This window comes from Scheffersomyces amazonensis (genome assembly GCF_036850825.1).
Source record: "Scheffersomyces amazonensis strain UFMG-HMD-26.3 chromosome Unknown RJT21scaffold_1, whole genome shotgun sequence".
Lineage (NCBI taxonomy): Eukaryota > Fungi > Ascomycota > Pichiomycetes > Serinales > Debaryomycetaceae > Scheffersomyces > Scheffersomyces amazonensis.
Window position 1 is genome coordinate 295,947 of NW_027042741.1, and position 20,467 is coordinate 316,413.

The window sequence follows — 20,467 nt, forward strand, 5'->3', positions numbered from 1 at the left end:
CGCTTAAAATGGAAAATGGCAGTCAAAGGAAATTTTGTTACAACTTTTGCAGTCTTTTTCTTTTGTATAGCTACAGGAAAATCACTAATCTATATGCTATTTATTTTAAAATTTAATATACAATTTTGGTAATGATTCTTATACTATATAACTATGTGCAGAATGATGATATGAGATATAAGACTATTCTTCCTTAGAATGATCTTGAACATATTGAGTAGCCTTAGCTCTAACACGTACACTCATCTTCTCATCACCTTTTTCTTCTTCATAAGATAACCATTTACCAAAGAAGAATTTGGCTTGTTTACGAGAAATCTTTTTAGCCAATACTCTTTCAAATAATTCTTCTACTTTAGATTTTTCATCGAGTTTAATTTCTTGATCAATATAAACATTCCAAATATCAATACGTTTTGGAGCATCAGTAACCAAACCTTCAAATAATGATCTACCTTGTTCTGCATCACCTTTAGAAAATTCTAATTGAGCAAATTTTCTAACCACTTCAATATGATCTCTTTTAGGTAATACTTGAAGTGATCTAGCTAAAACTTCACGAGTACCTTCATGATCTTTTCTATCTAATAAGAATGAACCATATTGAACCCAAACATTGACATTCTTACCAAATTTCTTAGACATAACTTTATATAATTCTTGAGCTTTATTATACTTTTCTGACATAGTATAAATTCCAACCAATTTTTGATGAGCTACAAATGAATCTAAATATTGAGTAGCACGCTTAAAAGTTTCTTCTAAAGTTTCATCAGTACCAAAAGTATTTTCTAAATTAAGTAAAGCAATCCAAATATTCATCTTTTCAGCTTCTTCACGATAATTAATTGTCTTTAAAGCTCTTTCACCAATTTCTCTTGCTTTATCAATTTCACTAAGTTGTAATTGGAATGACATATAATTCATCCATAAAATAGATGAACTTGGATTACCAATTAAAAGACGTTCAAAATCAGAAACAGATTGTGGAGCACGAGTATTAATATCAGCCGTTTTATCTTCAACACGTCTTTGAGTCTTTTTAAATCTCTTCTTTTCTTGAGTAAAGTCTTCTTCATCAGACGAAGATTCATCGGCTTCAGCTTGATCTAAAATCGAAGCAGTCCAATCAAATCCATTGGTAGATAATCCACTGATTTTATTACTGGATTCAGAACTTTCATCTTCATCTTCATCTTCACTATTATCACTATCATTATCATCAAAGTTGGCTTCATCAAGAACTTCATCATCGTCTTCGTCTTCATCTTCATCGAGAACTTCATCATTATCATCTTCATCTTCATCATCAGAAACTTCTTCTTCATCAGCTTCACTTTCAGCATCTTCCATTTCAACATCTTCTTGAGTTTCAGAAGAAGTTTCAGTGAAGTAAGAAGCCTTCATACCTAAAGATAATTGCTTCTTTTCTTGATCAACTTGTAAAATTTTAACTTTAACACGATCTCCTTCACCAAATAAACTTGATGGATTTTCTACAACCGTATCAGCAATTTGAGAACGATGACATAAACCAGAAATAGATACAGTACCATCTAATTTAACGAAAACTCCAAATTCAGTTACACGTCTAACAGAACCTTCATAAACTTGACCAACTTCTAAATCTTCAAATCTCTTTAAATAATTTAATTCACCATTTACTTCAGTTTCCTTTAAAGTTATTAAAATACGACCTTCTTCTTTACAAGCAGAAATTTTTCCAATAACTTGTTGATGAGGTTTAAAGAATTTTTTCCAATCTTTTAAATAAGAATCAGATAAATCAGATACTCTTGCTAAAGCATGAACTGATCTACCTAATGCAATATAAACACCATTATTGGCTATATTTTTAACAAACCCTTTAACAACATCTCCTCTATTTAAATCAGTTATAGAATTAATAAGTTTATCAGTAGCTTCAGAAGTTCTTAAAGAAACAGCCACTTTTTCTGCTTTATGATCTATATTTAATATAGTAGCAATAGCAAAATCATTAGCATGAAATATATTTTCTAATTTTTCACTATAATCATTTAAGGCATCAGTTATAAAAGCAGATGCAACGACATTATCACCTAATTCAACTAAAACATAACTATCTCTTACTTTTAAAACTCTTGAAGGATATTTCTTACCAATTTCAAGATTTTTTATTGAAGTAATATTATCCTTTCCAGTAGTTAAATTTGCAACATGATGTTCATTATCAATATCTTTAACAATGGCCTTGAGGGCAGTACCAATTGGAAGTTGATTATCTAAATCTTCAAATGATGTTATATCATTAGGTAATTCCATAAATGATATTCTACCTTTAATTGATGGAGAAATAGATGTCCAAATATAACCTCTTGCTAAATTATTAACAAAAACAAGATATTCTGATCCAATAGATATATCTGATAATTTTAATTCTTCATGAGTTGAAGTAGTTAATTCCTTTTTAAGAATAGATAATTCTAAAATTATATTCTTATTAGATTTACGATGAGTTATTGGTAAAAATCGATGATTTTTTGCATCATGAAATCCTAAAATTTTTGCATCAATTATTTGTCCCTTATGAAATTGTGATAATGGTTGTTTTTTATCTTTAATTTCTTCCCAAGAATTAAAACATTGAGTAATATCTATACGACCTTGTAAATTATCAGCCAATTGAACATTTAATTGAGTTCCCTTAATTGATTTAATAAGAGCTTTAGTAATAATTCCTGGACTATAATCACTAATGGTTTGTTTAGTAGTATCAATTGGATTTATAGTAGGTTCAGAATCATTAGAACCAGAAGTATCCTTTAAAGATAATAAAAATCTTTTATTTTCTTCATCAATTCTAATTACTCGACATGAAACTGATTGATATTTATAAAATTTAGATGATAAATCTTCATTTTCTTTATCAGTAGCATATTTAGCCAATACTAAACCAGTTAATTTCCCAGCAAATGAAATAAATAATCCCATATTAGTTACAGATTTAATAAATCCCTTTAACATTTTATCATCAATCTTTATTTCTTTAAATTGTCCTGGAACAAGACTTTGTTTAGATGCTTCAATTAATGATTTCTTAGCAGAAACAATAATGGTTCTAGCTTTTAAATCCTTTTCAAGAACAAGTACTTGTAATTTCTCACCAATTGGTAATCGTTTAAGTATAGCTCTATTTTGTTCATAATTACCATCGGATAAATGACCTGAAAAGATTACTCCTCTTAAATTTGAATCTTGTAATTCAACAATAATAGATTCTTTAGCCTTTTCAACTACAGATACTTGAATAATTGATTTACCAGGAATTAATTCATCAATAGAAAGTTTTTGAGATTTAGATAATTCTGATGATTGTCTTAAAGTTACTATTATTCTCTTTTGATCTGATTTAATATCTAAAACTTTAGTAATAACCGTTTGACCTAATTTTAAATAATCACTAGCTTTATCTACAAAAGTTTCTGAAATTTCATTTTTAGGTAAGAAAGCTTTTAATGTACCAAAGAATGAAACAATAGCTCCACCATGAACAAATTTTTCAACAGTAGCAGGAGATTTCAGTCCAATTTTTGCATCTTCAAAATTACAAAGTACATCTTCATCTTCAATATTAACTAAAGATTTTTTAAAAGTAATTATTAAATTTTTACCTTTTTTATATAATACTCTACCTTTAACTTTAGTTCCTGTTTTAAATTTCCGTTCAGGATATACAAGTCTTACATCTGACATATGAATTCCACTAACAAATCCTTCAAATCCTTGATCTGATTTAATAATAATTCCACCATTTTCTGGTAAAACTTTTAGAATTTCACATAATACTAATGTACCATTTGGAATATCAGAAGAATGTAAATATTTTGCATCAACAACTTCAGGTTGTAATGTTAAGATTAATACATTATCAATAGAATTAAATCCAAGAACTCTAGCTTTATGTTTAGTTGATTTAGTATAATCAATATCAAGTGATTTATTAGAATCAATTTTAGAATTATGAATTTGACCAAAAAGTGTTGAAGAACCAAAACTGACATATAAATAATTAGGATCAGTACCTACAATAGTAACTTCATCAAATACATGACCAATTGGGAAAGCTTCTAAAGGATTTTCAATTTCAATTGATGAAAGGGATTGAAGTTGAGGTAAAGCCGATAAAATTAATTTCTTAGTTCCAGCTTTTGGAATAACAGCTAAAACTCTGGCCTTTATAGTATTACCAATAGTATATTTATGTTTTAATGCTTGAAGATCGAATATTTGAACATGAGATAAATTAATTGTACCATCAACTAATCCAAAAACTTTAGTAACTAAACCATTCTTAGTAATATCAGAAACTAAAGCATCAACAATTATACCTGGTTGAATAGCATCCACTGATGAAATAGAAGTTATGGAAATTTTCTTAGCATTTTGAATTGGTTTTAAAGTAATTGATCTAGTTGAAGCTTTAGCAGCAATACTAGTTAATAACACTTGACCAACTTTTAATTCTTCTAATTCTAAATTAGGAGAGTTTTGAATCTCTTTATTAGATATAAATCCAGCTAAACCTGATTTACCAGTACTTAAAATAATACCATGATCTTCAATAGATTTAATTGATCCTTGAAGAATATTTCCAACCGTTAAATCTTCTAATTCTAAATGACTATTAACTACTTCGGCTTCTATACTAAATTGAATTTTCTTCTTTTTAGAATCATTAGGTTGAACAACTTTAGCTTTTAACCATTGTCCAATTTTAAATAATTGTTTAAGATCAGGAAATTCTTTAGTCTTGGTCTTTAAAGTAGCTGTTTGAATTTCATTTTCATTTTCTGCTTCTGCTTCTGCTTCTTCTTCACTTTCTTCTTCAGATTCTTCTTCAAAGCTTTCTAACTGAGAAGTTATTTCTTCAGAAATAGATGTGATAGGTATAAATCCTACTAAATTATCTCCGATACTTAAAGTAATATCTAATTTTCCAATAGCTGTGATTTGTCCTAGAACAAGAGATCCTGGTATAATATTCTTAAAATTAAAGTTTTCAATCTGAACAGATGATTCATCATCAGCATTATCTTCTGATTTCACATTCTTTTTCTTCTTTGACTTCTTATTTGGTTGAGTCGATGTACTCGAACTTGATCTTTTAGAGGCTTTTGATGCTTCAAATAATACGTCTTTGGTAGCTTCGTTTGAAATCTCCTTGACTTCAAGTGGAGTCAAGGCAGTGGACCCACCTCTGGGGAAAGCCACTTCACTGCTACTAAGTACGGATCTCGAATCAGCCATCGTTGCTTACAGTTTTAACTCCAACTAGCAGTTTGGAATGGAATTGAAAAAAAAAAATTCTATACTCATCGTGAGTTTTGCATCTACCGAAGAAAAAAAAATAGCGGGTGCGGGATCACGTGCAACACTGCATAGAGAAAAGGTAAAGATTGCAAATTTATTAATTTAGCAGTAATAATAATAATAATAAAAATAATAATAATAATAATACAAATTGGTATATAGAAATTAGAGAATTCTTCTATCAGTAGGGTCTGATACTTTACGTTCTTCCATAATTTTTACTGCATCAAGTAATCCATATTTTCTAATCAATTTGGAGTAAAATAATCCACACGCATTACATAAAGTTCTACTACCATCTGGTCCACTTCTCCATTCAGGAGTATTTTCTGACCCACAATGTTTACATGTTATAGTTTTTTCTCTTATACTCAATTCTGAATTAAGTCCTCCTTGATCGATAGGTTCTTGATGTCCTCCTGTGGGAGATAATTGAAGATTTATTCTCATGGGGATAAGTTCTCCAACCATACTTGAACTCTTTTCATGGGTTGACTTTTTTCTTCTTTTTGGTGGACTGGAGATTGAAGTGGGATTTACCCTTGTTTCTGATTTGTTTGAAGATCCTTCTTGTGGGGGTGTTATTTCTGGTTGTGAAGATGTATCTAAAGAATGCTGTTTGATTTTCAGAATCAGATTCTTGATCTCTTCACAGCTGCTAAGGATATTGTCTAAATCTCGAAGGGAATACAAGTTCATAAGTTTATCAAATTGTTCAGTTGAAACAGAAGTTATAGGTACATTGCCATGAGAATTCTGTAGAGTAGCATATTGAGCATTAAATGAACGAGAAAACGTCTCTATGTCTTGAAGGGGTCTAACCAATTGAACTACCGATTGAGATATTTCACTTGGAAGTTCAACAAGAGTACGTTTAGATGATAACTGGAAACTTTGTGTTTTTCGGTGAGATGGTAATAGTGTTGGTTGGTTATCTCTTAATATATTTGTCGACAGGCCCTCTCTACTTATGATACCTGGTTCGGGGAATCTAAACTGTAATGGATAACTTTCATCTCTAGAATGGTGAGGACGGTTATAGGAATAAGAAGTGGTATGTTGATGACCCAAGCTAGATGGTGGATTGGAAATTGATAATTGAGGACTATGAGTTGTTGTATAGGGAATGGTTAAACTAGATTCTGGTGAATGATGTCGACTGGGCGGGAGTTCATTACCCAGTGAAGTTTGAAATAATGTTGATATTGAAGGTAATCGGTTAGTATTCCGAGGTGGAGACTCGTCTTTTCTTGCAGCATCCATCATAGCGATAAAGTTCAAGTAGTTTATACTTTATCAACTTTTTGCACCTTCTGCTAACTACTGTGAATTTTTTAAATCATATTCGAAAATTTAAATTCGGTCATATCTACTACAAAGATCCTACTCGGAAACTAACATAATAAATTATACATTATTATTAAATTGTATCTTATTCAAAATAATTTAGGAAACTATTGTGATTACAATCTATACTCATTATAGTGTCAATTGCTGCAACTTTCAGTAGTCGGTCCAAATTAGGCACGCAATTGGGGGCGTTGTATGCACACCCGTCGTTCAAGTTCCCTTATATCATAACTATATTTTAAGTTTACTTCTTTTTCTTCTTTAATGACCTTTTAGAAGGTTGTTGAACCACAATGGTACCATCTTTAACATCTTGTGGTTCATCTTTAAATTTTTCTTGGCTATCAAGGAAAAACATTAAGTCTGTAACTTGTTCATTTAAACCTTGATTTTCTTCTTTAAGCTGCGCAATTTTGGTTTGAGATTCTTCAATAGATTTAGTTAGATACTCCACTTTTGCCGATAATGCATTGTTTAGCGTATTTGAGGTACTTAATTCTTTTGCTAATTTATTAAGTTTTATATCCTTTTGTACAATTTTATCTCGTAAAGATGGAATTGTATGATCAGAAATTTCTGCTAATTTGGCTGTTAATTTTTCTACCGTTGTTTCTAAATCTAATGGTTTAGATCCTCGTCTTGATTTAGGAGCATCTCTTTCTTGTAATAATGATTCATAATAATCTCGTTGTGATGCTAATTGACTTACTAGTAATTGAGAATATTCAAATCCTAATTCATCGACTTTTTCTTCGGCCTTTTCTGAATTTGAATTCTTATCTGGTAATTCTACTAATTTACCATCGGATTCATTTGTAACTAATCTATGAACATAATTATCTCCTGCATAATCCCAAACACGTGAAGTATTGACTTCCATAGCAAAACAATGTCCTGTATCGATGAAATGCTTTAATGAATGTTGACCAGGAGCATATCTACTACACCCTACATTACCACATATAAGACAAATCCATAGATTTTCATCATCTGTACATTCAAAACAAGTTTCTGGAGTTTCTTGTTCTATTATATCATTATTTCGAGGCAATGCCAATTGCAGTAGTCTTCGAACCGTTCTACGAACTTTTAAGTTTGAGAAATTATTTGAATATCGACAGATTGGACACGTATCATCTTTCCATTTGGAAAGACATTGACAATGGAAAGTATGTTGACATGGTATTGTAAGTAATCCTGTAACTGCTGCATCCATTCGTTCTAGACAAACAGGGCAACTAGGTAATTCCATGAGTGGTCTTTCAGAAGGTATTTCTGAAAATGCTTTAGAATCTGGACTATTCGGTATTGAAACAGGAGGGGATGTAAATGGATCATGTAATAAGAAAGGTATTAATGTATTTTTAGCTTCTGATTTTTCATTTTCCAGATGTTCAATTTGTACACCTTTAACATAAAGTACATGACATGTTTCAGGTTCCATTGAATTAAATGCTTTACCATTAAAGATATGATGAAATTCTGCAGCTCGAACTATACCATTAAATTTAATTAATACAAGAAATCTATTAGGTTTATCACTTTTAAGTATTCGTATATGAGAAATATCTTTCATATAAGATTCACCAATAAATCCTAATAAATCAGTTGCTGTAAAATAAGTTGGAACGGCAACAATTGCTACCATTGTATCATCACCGGGTATAACATCTACTGGATTATCTCCAAGTTGTAATGATGATATATCACCTTCTTCATCTTCTAATTCTCGATATAATCTAATTATACCTTTACCTAACAGTTTAGCCTTTAATGGCTCTAAATCACCTGTACCCATAGTTCCTGATGATAAGTCAATGCCTGTAACTTCAATATTAGAGTATCTATAATCAGAACGTGAATTCTTATCGTCGACACTAGGGAATTCAATAGTAATTAGGTACGAATCAGTACCTATCATTCTCTATGAAGACTAACTTGTCTCTCCTAATTTAATGTATGTAGATATTCACACTATATAATTATATAAGCTGCTATATTTTTTTTTAATGCGACACACACTTTTTGCCCTATATACTGTAACTGTAACTGTACAAGATATTTATAAACTGTACTTAGCCTTATCGAAATGTTCTAAGCTTGTGAGGATTTCACCATTAGTGCCAATTATATTATGCTCTTCTCCATTTAATACTTCAAGTGCGTTAACATCAGGAATCCAAATTACATGAGCTTTAGCAGCAATCCCTGATACTACACCAGGAATTCCATCTTCAAATACTAAACATTCTTCAATTAAGATTTCATCTAATCCCTGTAATTTTCTATGAGCATTAATACTATCTAAGCATGCAAACCAAATATCCGGATTAGGTTTACCACGTCCTGTAGGAATTCTTGGATCATCTCCTGTAACAATATGATGGGTAAAATATTTAAATCCATGATCAAGATGTTTAGTCTTTCTCTCAAAATTAATCTTATTAGAACTAGTCCCCAATGCAATTGGGATATTTTTATTATATAAATATTCTACAAGTTCAAGAGCTCCCGGTAAAAATCTAGATCTATGCCATTTATCAGCCTGAATTTCTAATGCCACTTGAGAAAATTCTTCTATAGTTAATGGTAAATCATATTCTTCTATCATAATCTTCATTGATTCAGGTCCTGGTCTACCTTGAAGTCTGATTTTAACATCCCATGTTAAGGGTCCTTTTCCATATCGTTCTAATAATTCCGTGGTAGCCTCAGTATATAAATCTTCAGTATTAATGATCGTTCCGTCCATATCTAAAAATGAGATGAGATGTTAGAACACGTTCATAATGAGTACATAACTATAACTATAACTAATTATAATTATAACTATAAATAATAATAATAAGCGACTTACCAAAGAGACATGCTCTTATGACTCGTTTGTCGGTCTTTCTGGAATCTGATGTCATGTTACTATCCATACAATTATGATTACTACACCCCACCAAATGACTTGAGGTCATGGATTGTCGCAAAGTATTATGAAAAAAATATTACTGGAACTTAAAACTTACAATAGTCAATTCATTTATTTCATTCTCTTCTACAAAGGAGCGTTTTTAAATAAGTACGATATACTTTCACCGTTATGTAATCTTCTAACGGCTTCTGCTAGAACGGCTGAAACGTCGACAGTATCTAATTTTGGACATAATTTCAATTTATCTTCGAATGGTACAGTATTTGTACATACAACTTTAGTTAATTTAGAGTTATTAATATTATTAATGGCATTACCAGATAAGATTCCATGAGTAACAATGGCAATGACTTCTTTAGCTCCATTATCTAAAAGAACTTCAGCAGCTTTAGCTAAAGTACCACAAGTATCAGCCATATCATCAACAATAACACAAATCTTATCTGATACATCACCTACTAATACCATTCTTGATACTTCATTAGCTCTAGCTCTTTCTTTATGAATTAAAGCAAAATTTAAATCAAGTCTATCTGCTAATCCAGCAGCTCTTTTTGCACCACCAGCATCAGGAGAAATAATAATAGCATCTTGATAATTAATCTTTTCTTTAATATATCTAACTACACTTGGTTCAGCATATAAATTATCAACTGGTACATCAAAGAAACCCTGTATTTGAGAAGCATGTAAATCCATTGTAATAACATGATGACAACCTGCTGTTGTTAACATATCAGCCATTAATTTAGCAGTAATTGGAGCTCGAGATTTATCTTTCCTATCTTGTCTGGCATAGGGGAAATTTGGTAGTATTACAGTTATTCTTCTAGCACTTGCAGTTCTACAAGCATTAATCATAATTAATAATTCAATAACTCTATCATTAACCACTCCTGACCCAATTTGACAAATAATAAATATATCTTCATCTCTAACTGATTCTCCAATAGAAAATTGTACTTCTCCAGTAGAATCTCTCTTTAACTCAGATGGTGTAAGTCTAATTCCTAAACGCTTGGCGACTAATTCAGCAAGTCCACGATGGACATCACTTGCCAATAATTTAATGGAATTAGTTGACATGGTATTTTTTGACGATTATTGATCCCACTAACTGCCCCAGATGGCATCTAAAAACGTTCTAGTTAATTTTTATTGGTATATATATTTTTTTTCTGTTTTTGCAGGTTAGCATGAGATGTCGTATTCATTTACAGATTTGACTGGTAATTATTTGGTTCTATTTGCAGGTTCCCGCACGGGCTATATTACAGGTTATGATGCCCATAGTTAATAAAAATGTCCTCCGCGGAATAGTATATCTAATCTAATCGTATCTATATACTAAAAGAGATCATCAAGGTCATCCATATTATCATCATTGGCTTCATCATCTCCATCTCCATCTCCCTCGCCTTCATCTGGCTCTCCATCTTCTTCTTCTTCATCATCATCTTCTTCATCTTCTCCATCATTCTTAACAGCGAGATGGTTAGGATCCAGTTTCTTCTGTAATTGATCTTGTTCTTCCAAAATTTTCACTAAATCTCTCTTCTTTTGATCTAATGATGCCTTTAAGGATGTGTAAGTGTTTTGGAATTTCATCTTTAACATTTTACTAGTGGCTGTGGCAAGATTCTTTCTGTTATATTCAACCACCTTCTCTAAATCGGCAATTTCTTCTTCTAATAACTTAACATGTTGTTTATCGGCTTTAGAATCTTCGTCATCATCTTCTTCATCGTCATCTTCTTCCTCGTCATCTTCTTCTTCTTCCTCGTCATCATCTTCTTCTTCTTCTTCCTCTTCTGCTTCGACTTCTACTTCTCCTTCTATTTCGCCATCTACTTCCATATCCACTTGTCCATCACCCTCGGCTTCCTCTACTTCGAAGTCATCTTCATCCAATGCTCTTTCCAATTCTTCTTCTAAATTATCTGGCTCATGGATCATATTAAACTCTTCTGGTTCAACTGAACTCTTAGTTGCCATTGGAGTTGCTGGTCCAGATGGTGTACCTGTTCCAAAACGTTGGACAGTCTTCTTTGGATCTACCAATTCAAAATGACTTTCTTCTGCTTCATCATCTAATTTAATTAATTCATTAACTCTTGCTTCAATATCATCAGCTATTCGATGTGGAGCCTTTCTAGGCTTGAATCTTCTATATACATCACGATATGGATCTACTAACCCATCACGAAGTAATAATTTACTTTGCTTAATTTCTGAAGACTTTGATAAAGAATAAATAGGATGAGTAAATAAAACTTCTGGAGGTACTTCAAAGTCTCTTTCAACATTCAATTCTGACGGTATTACTGTGTGTAATACCAATAATATCTGACATATATCAAATGTTTTAAATATATTCTTTTTATCCACTGTTTTATATAATTCTGTTACAGTAGGTAAATCAAGAAGTCTAGCAGAATATAATGTTCCATTGACATTAACTACAGCTTTTTCACGAGTCACCCATTTAATATTTATTCCTGTTAAATCACCTGAATCAATAGCATTATGAACAAAATCTAAATTAACATCATTAAGAAATCGTACTATTATACCTTGTTCAAGTAATGGATCATCTTCTAAATCAGGAGCTTCTGAATCATACCCTTCACCTGGAATCCTAGTAGGTTTAATTCTTACTCGAGGTACTACTCGTGGTTTCTCTTTAGTTAGAGGTATATTAGTGCTGTTATTATTATTATTAGTAGTAGTAGTATTATTATTAATACTAAGATTGGGGGGTGTTGGTTCAGGCTTCTTGAGACTGATCTTAAGTCGCTTCTGAGGAGAGCTGGGGGCTCTTATTTTCACTTTGGGACCCCCCGGTTGTTTGCCATTGTCTCCTCCACCAGAGGGTACTTTTATCTTAAGCTTTATAGCCATAGTTACTACTGGTTATTGTACTGTAGTAGTGATAGTTATTAGTAGTAGTTAGTGATATTTAGTCAATTTACGTTCGTGTATATAGTAGTGGTTTGTGGGTATACGCACGACCAGTATATGCAGTACTTTCATTAATGAAGGCCGTTCTCATCACATGCAGGACACTACAAACTTAAAAGAGAAAGATAAGCCTTCAAAATTTTTCACAACTATCAAACGACCATAACCAGCCAGAATTTAGGGCATTGACACCGTAGTAACAGTAGTGTATGATCATTAATGCCTGGCGTTCATGGCAAGAACCAGAGTCACGGGGCCCGAAGCCGGCGGTCTTCATCTTTTGACCGGAGAAGATCACGGTCTCGTCATGGGTCTATCACTTCATTAGACTCATCGAATAGTTTCCTTGTGGATGAAAATAATAGTGAGATGTATGCCGGAGCGGCATCAGAAGTCATTCCGTCGTCCATCTCATCATTACATTATCCTCATCATTTTGGTAGTTTCCGATCTCGGGGAGAATCCAATGTCTCTCGTGAGACATCTCCATTATTAGTTACTGATGAGAATGATCTTGATTTACGATCAGTAAACTCCAACCTTTCGGCCCATTCGTATGACACAAAGTCTCACTTCAAATTCTTTTCAGCAGATGAGATTGAAATGGCTCCTGGGGGTTCAACATTGGACAATCCTGAGGATCCTGTAGATTACAATACCAATTGGGATTATTCTGTTGATAAATTTGAAGAGTTACTGGTAGAAGAGCCTCAGGTTCAATTTAATCCGAATGCAGAGTTCATGCAAGAACCTGTGAGTGGTCATAGTAGTCGATTACAATCTCCAGAACCTTCAGGTTATGGATCTCTTAGTTATGATAGACATAGACGAGACTCGGATGAGAGTAGTAATAAGATTGATGATGAAGATGAAGAACTGCATAGTGTGAAAGTTGATGATGCATTCATTCGAGATTATCCTGCCAAATTAAATTATCAGAGATACTATCTTGCAGAAGAAGATTTGGTTATTGGTATAGCTGGATATTCCAATTGTTTATGGAAGAGAGTTGTATATTATGTGATCTGTATACTCACATTGGGGATAGGATACTTAGTTTTAAGGTGGTTCCCCAAATACAGAGTCAACTTAATGGGGAATCGTTCTCCACTTGGGATTAGTGATTGGTGTGTAATAGAAAATGAGTTTGGAGAATTACAGATTGTTCATATTGAAAAGAGTCGATTGAATGAACCGTTGTCGAGCTTTTTAACTTTAAACCCAGTCAGAGATCAAGAAGGAGAAGGAGAAGCAGACCGAGAAGGAGAAGGAGAATTACCCAGTAAGGAGAATGATCCTATTATTCCATTAATTCAATCATTTACTTATAGGTACTTGAAGTTCTTCTATGATCCAGTGGAGGATATGTTTCGTACCAATAGTAATTGGTATGACTTGAGATGGTTGAATGTTAAGAATACTAAAGATGGAGTATCTCAGTCATTACAGGAAAGACGATTAGATATCTTTGATGAGAATAGTATAGAGATCTTGAGTAAATCTGTTGTACAATTATTGGTAGATGAAGTGTTACATCCATTCTATGTATTTCAAGTATTTTCTATCTTTCTTTGGTTGGCTGATGATTATTATTACTATGCATCCTGTATATTCTTTATCTCCATGATTTCCATTACTAATTCATTAATTGAAACTAAATCTACTATTAAAAGATTACAAGAAATCTCTCGATTTTCTTGTGATGTAAGAGTATGGAGAAATGGATTTTGGAAACAGATAGATTCTAAAGAATTAGTACCAGGAGATGTATTTGAAGTAGATCCTTCATTATCGATAATTCCTTGTGATGCCTTATTAATTAATGGTGAATGTGTTATTAATGAATCTATGCTTACTGGTGAAAGTGTACCAGTCTCTAAAGTTAGTGCTACTCAAGATACTGTTAAATATTTACCAGAGAACTTTACTCATCCAATCTTATCTAAATCTTATTTATATAATGGTACTAAATTACTTAAAATGAAATCAACTAATGATGAACCAGTCACGGCTATGACTATTAAATCTGGTTTCAATACTACTAAGGGATCCTTAGTGAGATCTATGTTATTTCCTAAACCTACTGGATTTAAATTTTATGAAGATTCCTTTAAGTATATTGGATTTATGACTATTATAGCGGCATTAGGATTTATATATTCAACTTATAATTTCATTCAATTAGGTATGGAAACTAGAGTTATGGTATTACGAGCATTAGATATAATTACAATTGTAGTTCCACCAGCTTTACCTGCTACATTAACTATTGGAACTACTTTTGCTATTAATAGATTAAAGAAACTTGAAATCTTTTGTATTGCTCCTACTCGAGTTAATATCGGAGGTAAATTGGATGTTATATGTTTTGATAAAACAGGTACATTGACTGAAGATGGGTTGGATGTGTTGGGAGTTCATGTGGCCAACAATGCAGAAGGTAGAAAGGAGATTGTATTTCATGATATAGTTAAGGATGTTAAGGGATTGAACTTGAAGAGTGTGCACCATCACGATCACGACCACGATCACGATTCTAATAATGATCCATTCTTTCTTGCCGGGATGATATCATGTCACTCCTTACGTCTTATTGATGATGACTTATTAGGAGATCCTCTAGACGTGAAGATGTTTGAATTCACTCAGTATCAATTCCGAGAAGATGAAAATACTAATCGGTCCATACTTTATGGAGGCATAGGTCATGATTCATATACCATTTGGAAGGAATTAGAATTTGTATCATCTTTAAGACGTATGTCCGTGATATCTCAGTCTCATGATAATCAATATTTCTTATTCACTAAGGGAGCTCCCGAAGTAATGTATGATATCTGTGAATCAGAATCCATACCATCTAATTATGAGGAATTATTACATCATTATACTCATAGTGGTTATAGAGTTATTGCTTGTGCCTATAAGAAATTGGGAGATAGACCTAATTTAACTGCTAGTAGAGAATCTACCGAATGTAATTTAATATTCACTGGATTCATTGTTTTTGAAAATAAACTTAAACCTACAACTAGTCAAACTCTTAGAACACTTAATGAAGCAGATATAAGAACAGTAATGTGTACTGGAGATAATATCTTAACTGCCATTAGTGTGGCTCGTGAATGTGAATTAGTAGCCCCTGATATAGAACATATCTATGTTCCAAGTTATGATGAAATCAGTCAACAAATCGTGTGGGAGGAAGTCAATAATCCTCAATTGAGATTGGACTCTACTACCATTAAACCCATTGATGAGATCCTTCATGACCCTGCGGTTAAATATAAATTGGCTATGACAGGTGATATATTCCGGTACTTATTGACGGAAGTCAAGAACCAATCGATTATTCATGCTGTATTGATGAATTGTGATATCTTTGCTCGGATGTCACCCGATGAGAAACACGAATTGGTCGAACAATTACAAAAGATTGACTATACAGTGGGATTTTGTGGAGATGGAGCTAATGATTGTGGAGCATTAAAAGCTGCCGATGTAGGGATTTCTCTTTCAGAAGCTGAAGCATCAGTGGCTGCTCCATTCACTTCAAGAAAGTTTGAAATCTCTTGCGTTTTAGAAGTTATTAAAGAAGGTAGATCAAGTTTGGTTACTAGTTTTTCGTGCTTTAAGTATATGTCATTATACCTGGCTATTCAATTCATTACGGTAACTATTTTATATAAGAGAGGTACTAATTTAGGTGATTTCCAATTCTTATATATTGATCTTATGTTGATTCTTCCCTTGGCTATATTTATGTCATGGTCAAAACCTTATCCAAAAATCATTTCTAAGCGTCCTACTGCTAATCTTGTATCACCCAAGATTCTTATTCCACTTATATGTCATATTACTATTATTGGAATTTTCCAATTATTGTTATGGTTACAAGTTCAAAAACAACCATGGTATATTAAGCCTGTTCCAGATGATGATGAACATGTTAAATCTTCAGATAATACGGTATTGTTCCTCTTTTCTAATTTTCAATATATCTTAATTGCCATTGTGTTGAGTCAAGGTCCTCCATATCGTGAATCAATGGTTCACAATGTCCCCTTCCTTGTTAACCTTGTAGTGGCCAATTTAGTATCGGCTTACTTGTTTACTATTGATGGTGATTCATGGTGGGGAGACTTTATGCAATTGACTAATTTATCCAGAGGATTCTATTGGCTGATTGTAATTATGGCAGGTATCAATTTAATCATTATGAAGTACGGAGAAGAGATGTGGTTTGGACAATTAGCCAAAGTCTACAAGCGTATATTCCACAGATCTAGATTGACGAAAAGTAAAAAGTTATTTAAGAATCTTAACAGAGAGTTTTACCAAGTACAAACTGTATAGTACCATACATAGACGATCTATTTCTAATATGAATAGATATTTAATAATTTAAGCTCTGCGTAACTGACTAACAGAATTAGACTGAGTTATTTGTGGTAAAGAAGCGGGATTTAAATCCATTTGACTTATGGGTATCCGGAACAAGTTAAGTGGATGGCTGGACCTCCCTTTCCCCATCCCCTTGTGCTTAGATTTTCCTAACTATATATGAGATCTGGGACAGCCCCACCCCCGCAAACAAAGTATTATTACTAAAATACTTTTGACCGAAGCCTGAAAATCAAGGCATAGATTTAGATAATAATGACTTAGAAAATAATTATAGTGGCATGTTCATTGGCTTAATGAGAGTGACAGTGAGGGTGAGACATAGTCAAGTAAAGATTTGCCGACCATGATTCCTGAAGGTACTATGCCAAGCCCAATCACATCAAGTTCAGATTTGGCTTATTTGTGGGGTATGTCCCTGAAGTCCGCTGTTGCGGCTTTGTATTGGTCTCGAATAGCAGCAACATAATGTTGTGTAGGCTTTGCTGTTTTGGGGGCAACTACGGTTTGTAGGCTTTTAAATCATATGGGCTTAATGTACCGATACGTGATACGGACCACAATGTGTAAGAAAAGAAACTTGTAGCTTGTTGGGTTAAGTCATTTGCTTGACGGTGTGATTTGATTTTGTGGAGTCGTGGGGTTCACTTCTGATAACGACAAACCTTTAGTTTGCTATGTATAGTCAATTATAAATATGATGTATATTATATTTTACTGTATATTGTACGTGTATATTATAGTTGTATATATTGTATAGAGCATTGTATAGAGTGTGCATTGTACTAGCCTCCCTCCCCCTCCCAACGATTGTTCATTGTAATGGCTTAATAAGGATTAGTCTAGTGGGGATAGTGGCTGTTCTCTGAAATACTCATTATTTACTTGCTAAGCAATTGGGCATATTACTTATGGAATCTGTTAAGCGGTGCAAGCTCAAATATTCGCCAACAGCCGATATAATTGGATTTCACCCCCAGATAACTTGCCATTTCTGGAAAATATTTTTTCAATTGTTTTTCTGAAAACTCCGAGCTAGTGTAGTGTCTGCATAAGCCTCCGAGCTTTTAGAAAACTATATGGTTTGAAGAGTCAGTCAGACAATAAATGACAAAAAAAAGAATTAGAGCATGAACTGTTAATGGGATAAGACGGAAAGGAGGTCTAAAATTTATACTTTAACCTTCTAACGAGTACAAGTGAAGATGGTATGTGGTATGTTGTGTCCATTGTCCGATGACATGGAGTTGGATACGATATTAATAATTCTCATACGTTTAATTACTAACCGCTTTACTGATTTACATAGTCTTTTAGTTATATAACTCGTATGCACATTATTATTATGTGTTTAATTATTATTTATTGCATTTAAACTCGTAATTCGTACGCGTACTGAATCTCCTAAGGGTCCCTTTAAGAGTAATATTATTGTTACTTTTACTGTTAGTATTACTATTACACATTTGTGCTGAGATGGAGGTGATGTTGGATAGACCGGTAATAAACGATCTGATCTTTTACAATTAAGGTTATCCATCTAGCAAATAAATCATGAATCATTCAATTTGCAGTTAAAAGGTCGTGTATTTTGCCATTTGTATCTTCCATACTTCATTCAACCCCACAAAGTGCATAAATTTTACACACAAAAAAACAACTCAATGACACCACTTCCAAATTACTTTCAAAATGTCTGGTTTTTTTTATTCAGACACTTGTTCTCAAAATATTTTGTTGAGCGGGACATCTTCTTGAGCCATGAATCTAGGTAAAAAATAATTTTATCTAAATAAAAAGAAAAACTCCGATGCCGAACTAATAAAATTCCAACCAGCACACACTTTTCACTCTGCCTATTGTGTGGTGTTGACCTGAATTGTCCGATATTTTTAGAGATTCAAGTGTGGGGGTGGAGTACATTCACCGTTTATCATAAAGAAATACATTCAATTCTTTACATACTTTCCCTCTGTTTCCCTCGCTTGCTTCATCTTATTGGATGATCACTTATTTAACTTAACCACTTTTGGATAAATTACAATAATATTAAATTACTCCCTACAAGAAAAATACGAATAATCGAAACTAGTGACTATTTCATAAAGTGTCTCCCTGTGTCTGTCTGAAATCCTTGGATGGTTTTGAGTGTACTATAAATTGTTTTGTGCTAATTGTTTTTGTCATACTTTTAAGGTCCATTTCTTGTACTTTTAAAATAAAATTTATCCTTTTGTATATATAAATTCATCATCTCTTTTCTTTATTGATTTTCTACTTATTTTGTTTTCGTTATACACTTTTCTTTTCTTGTCATTTCTTGGAATATTTTGTATTTTATAAATCTGGGGTTGTTTCCTATAATTTTTATTATTCAATTGGTATTGGTTAAGAATAATAATTAAACTATCTATAATTAATTACATATAACGAAGATGTCTACCGATTCTGTTCATTCACACGCTTCAAAAGAAAATTCTCTTTCTTCAGATGATCCTCGTGACATCTCTAAAATTAAAACCTCTGGTGAAGGTAATGAATTCATTGTCATCGGTAATCATAAATACTATAGACATGAATTAATGCAAGCTTTCGGTGGTACTTTAAACCCTGGTTTATCTCCTCCACCAACTCATAGTTTTGCTAATCCTGGTCCATTAGGTTTAGCTGCCTTTGGTGTAACCACTCTTTGCCTTTCACTTTTCAATTCTCAAGCTATGGGTATTAAAATTCCAAATGCTGTTGTTGGTTTAGCTGCCTTTTATGGTGGCGGTGCCCAATTTTTAGCAGGTGTGTGGGAAATGGTTGTTGGTAACACTTTTGGTGCTACTGCTTTAACTTCTTATGGTGCTTTCTGGTTATCTTATGCTGCTATTGAAATTCCATCTTTTGGAATTGTTGCTGCTTATGAAGGTACTGAACAATTAGAAAATGCCCTTGGTTTCTATTTATTAGCATGGGGTATTTTCACATTTATGTTAACTTTATGTACATTAAAGTCTACTTTTGGTTTCTGTGCCCTTTTCGTATGTTTAACTGTTACTTTCTTACTTTTAGCTGGTGGAGCATTTTCTGGAAAAGAATCTGTCACTAAAGCAGGTGGTATTGTTGGTGTTATTACTGGTTTATTAGGATTATACAATGCTTTTGCTGGTGTAGCCAACAAGCAAAACTCTTACATTACTGTTTATCCATTACAATTAACCAGACAATAGATAAATTGATCAGAATCGATTCAATCCAACATCTATTAATATTAAAAACAATTTCAAATTAATTATTTTCATGACATTTCATGTTTTTTTAATGAACCATCAAATTTTCTAAATCTGTGATTTAGTCTACGATGAATTTATATTATTATCAATTATCAATCTAAGGAAGGCAGGAGAAATCCACTTAATTCTTAATACTTTCTTATTCTTTGCTTCGACTTCATTTATTGTTATTTAGCATCATCTATTTAAGGCGTGAGGA

At 32.6% G+C, this 20,467-nt stretch overlaps 8 protein-coding genes across 8 annotated transcripts; 2 read left to right on the forward strand and 6 right to left on the reverse strand. All coding sequences in view use genetic code 12, as the record gives it.

Moving 5' to 3' along the window:
• Window positions 1-46: 46 nt before the first annotated feature.
• On the reverse strand, window positions 47-5,317 carry RJT21DRAFT_116749 (uncharacterized protein). Its single transcript, XM_064880465.1, has one exon. The coding sequence runs from the start codon at window positions 5,287-5,289 to the stop codon at window positions 184-186; it is 5,106 nt and encodes a 1,701-aa protein (XP_064740503.1). The 5' UTR covers window positions 5,290-5,317; the 3' UTR covers window positions 47-183.
• A 200-nt stretch (window positions 5,318-5,517) lies between these two features.
• Window positions 5,518-6,618, reverse strand: RJT21DRAFT_132060 (uncharacterized protein; the record flags this gene model as incomplete). The annotated part of the gene is made up of 1 exon (XM_064883099.1): window positions 5,518-6,618. One exon carries the CDS (start codon window positions 6,616-6,618, stop codon window positions 5,518-5,520), a length of 1,101 nt encoding a protein of 366 aa, XP_064740504.1.
• Window positions 6,619-6,679: 61 nt separating this feature from the next.
• On the reverse strand, window positions 6,680-8,646 carry RJT21DRAFT_116751 (uncharacterized protein). Its single transcript, XM_064880466.1, has one exon. It carries the CDS (start codon window positions 8,621-8,623, stop codon window positions 6,947-6,949), a length of 1,677 nt encoding a protein of 558 aa, XP_064740505.1. The 5' UTR covers window positions 8,624-8,646; the 3' UTR covers window positions 6,680-6,946.
• A 118-nt stretch (window positions 8,647-8,764) lies between these two features.
• Window positions 8,765-9,454, reverse strand: RJT21DRAFT_129016 (HAD-like domain-containing protein; the record flags this gene model as incomplete). Its single annotated transcript, XM_064882938.1, has 1 exon — window positions 8,765-9,454. One exon carries the CDS (start codon window positions 9,452-9,454, stop codon window positions 8,765-8,767), a length of 690 nt encoding a protein of 229 aa, XP_064740506.1.
• Window positions 9,455-9,748: 294 nt separating this feature from the next.
• PRS1 (ribose phosphate diphosphokinase subunit) lies at window positions 9,749-10,711 on the reverse strand (the record flags this gene model as incomplete). Its single annotated transcript, XM_064884394.1, has 1 exon — window positions 9,749-10,711. The coding sequence occupies one exon, from the start codon at window positions 10,709-10,711 to the stop codon at window positions 9,749-9,751; it is 963 nt and encodes a 320-aa protein (XP_064740507.1).
• A 79-nt stretch (window positions 10,712-10,790) lies between these two features.
• RJT21DRAFT_6341 (TATA-binding protein-associated factor TAF7) lies at window positions 10,791-12,599 on the reverse strand. Its single transcript, XM_064885186.1, has one exon. The coding sequence runs from the start codon at window positions 12,524-12,526 to the stop codon at window positions 10,973-10,975; it is 1,554 nt and encodes a 517-aa protein (XP_064740508.1). The 5' UTR covers window positions 12,527-12,599; the 3' UTR covers window positions 10,791-10,972.
• Window positions 12,600-12,955: 356 nt separating this feature from the next.
• On the forward strand, window positions 12,956-16,942 carry RJT21DRAFT_3807 (putative acid anhydride hydrolase; the record flags this gene model as incomplete). Its single annotated transcript, XM_064884395.1, has 1 exon — window positions 12,956-16,942. The coding sequence occupies one exon, from the start codon at window positions 12,956-12,958 to the stop codon at window positions 16,940-16,942; it is 3,987 nt and encodes a 1,328-aa protein (XP_064740509.1).
• Window positions 16,943-19,425: 2,483 nt separating this feature from the next.
• Window positions 19,426-20,205, forward strand: ATO7 (Ato7p; the record flags this gene model as incomplete). Its single annotated transcript, XM_064879946.1, has 1 exon — window positions 19,426-20,205. One exon carries the CDS (start codon window positions 19,426-19,428, stop codon window positions 20,203-20,205), a length of 780 nt encoding a protein of 259 aa, XP_064740510.1.
• Window positions 20,206-20,467: the final 262 nt, after the last annotated feature.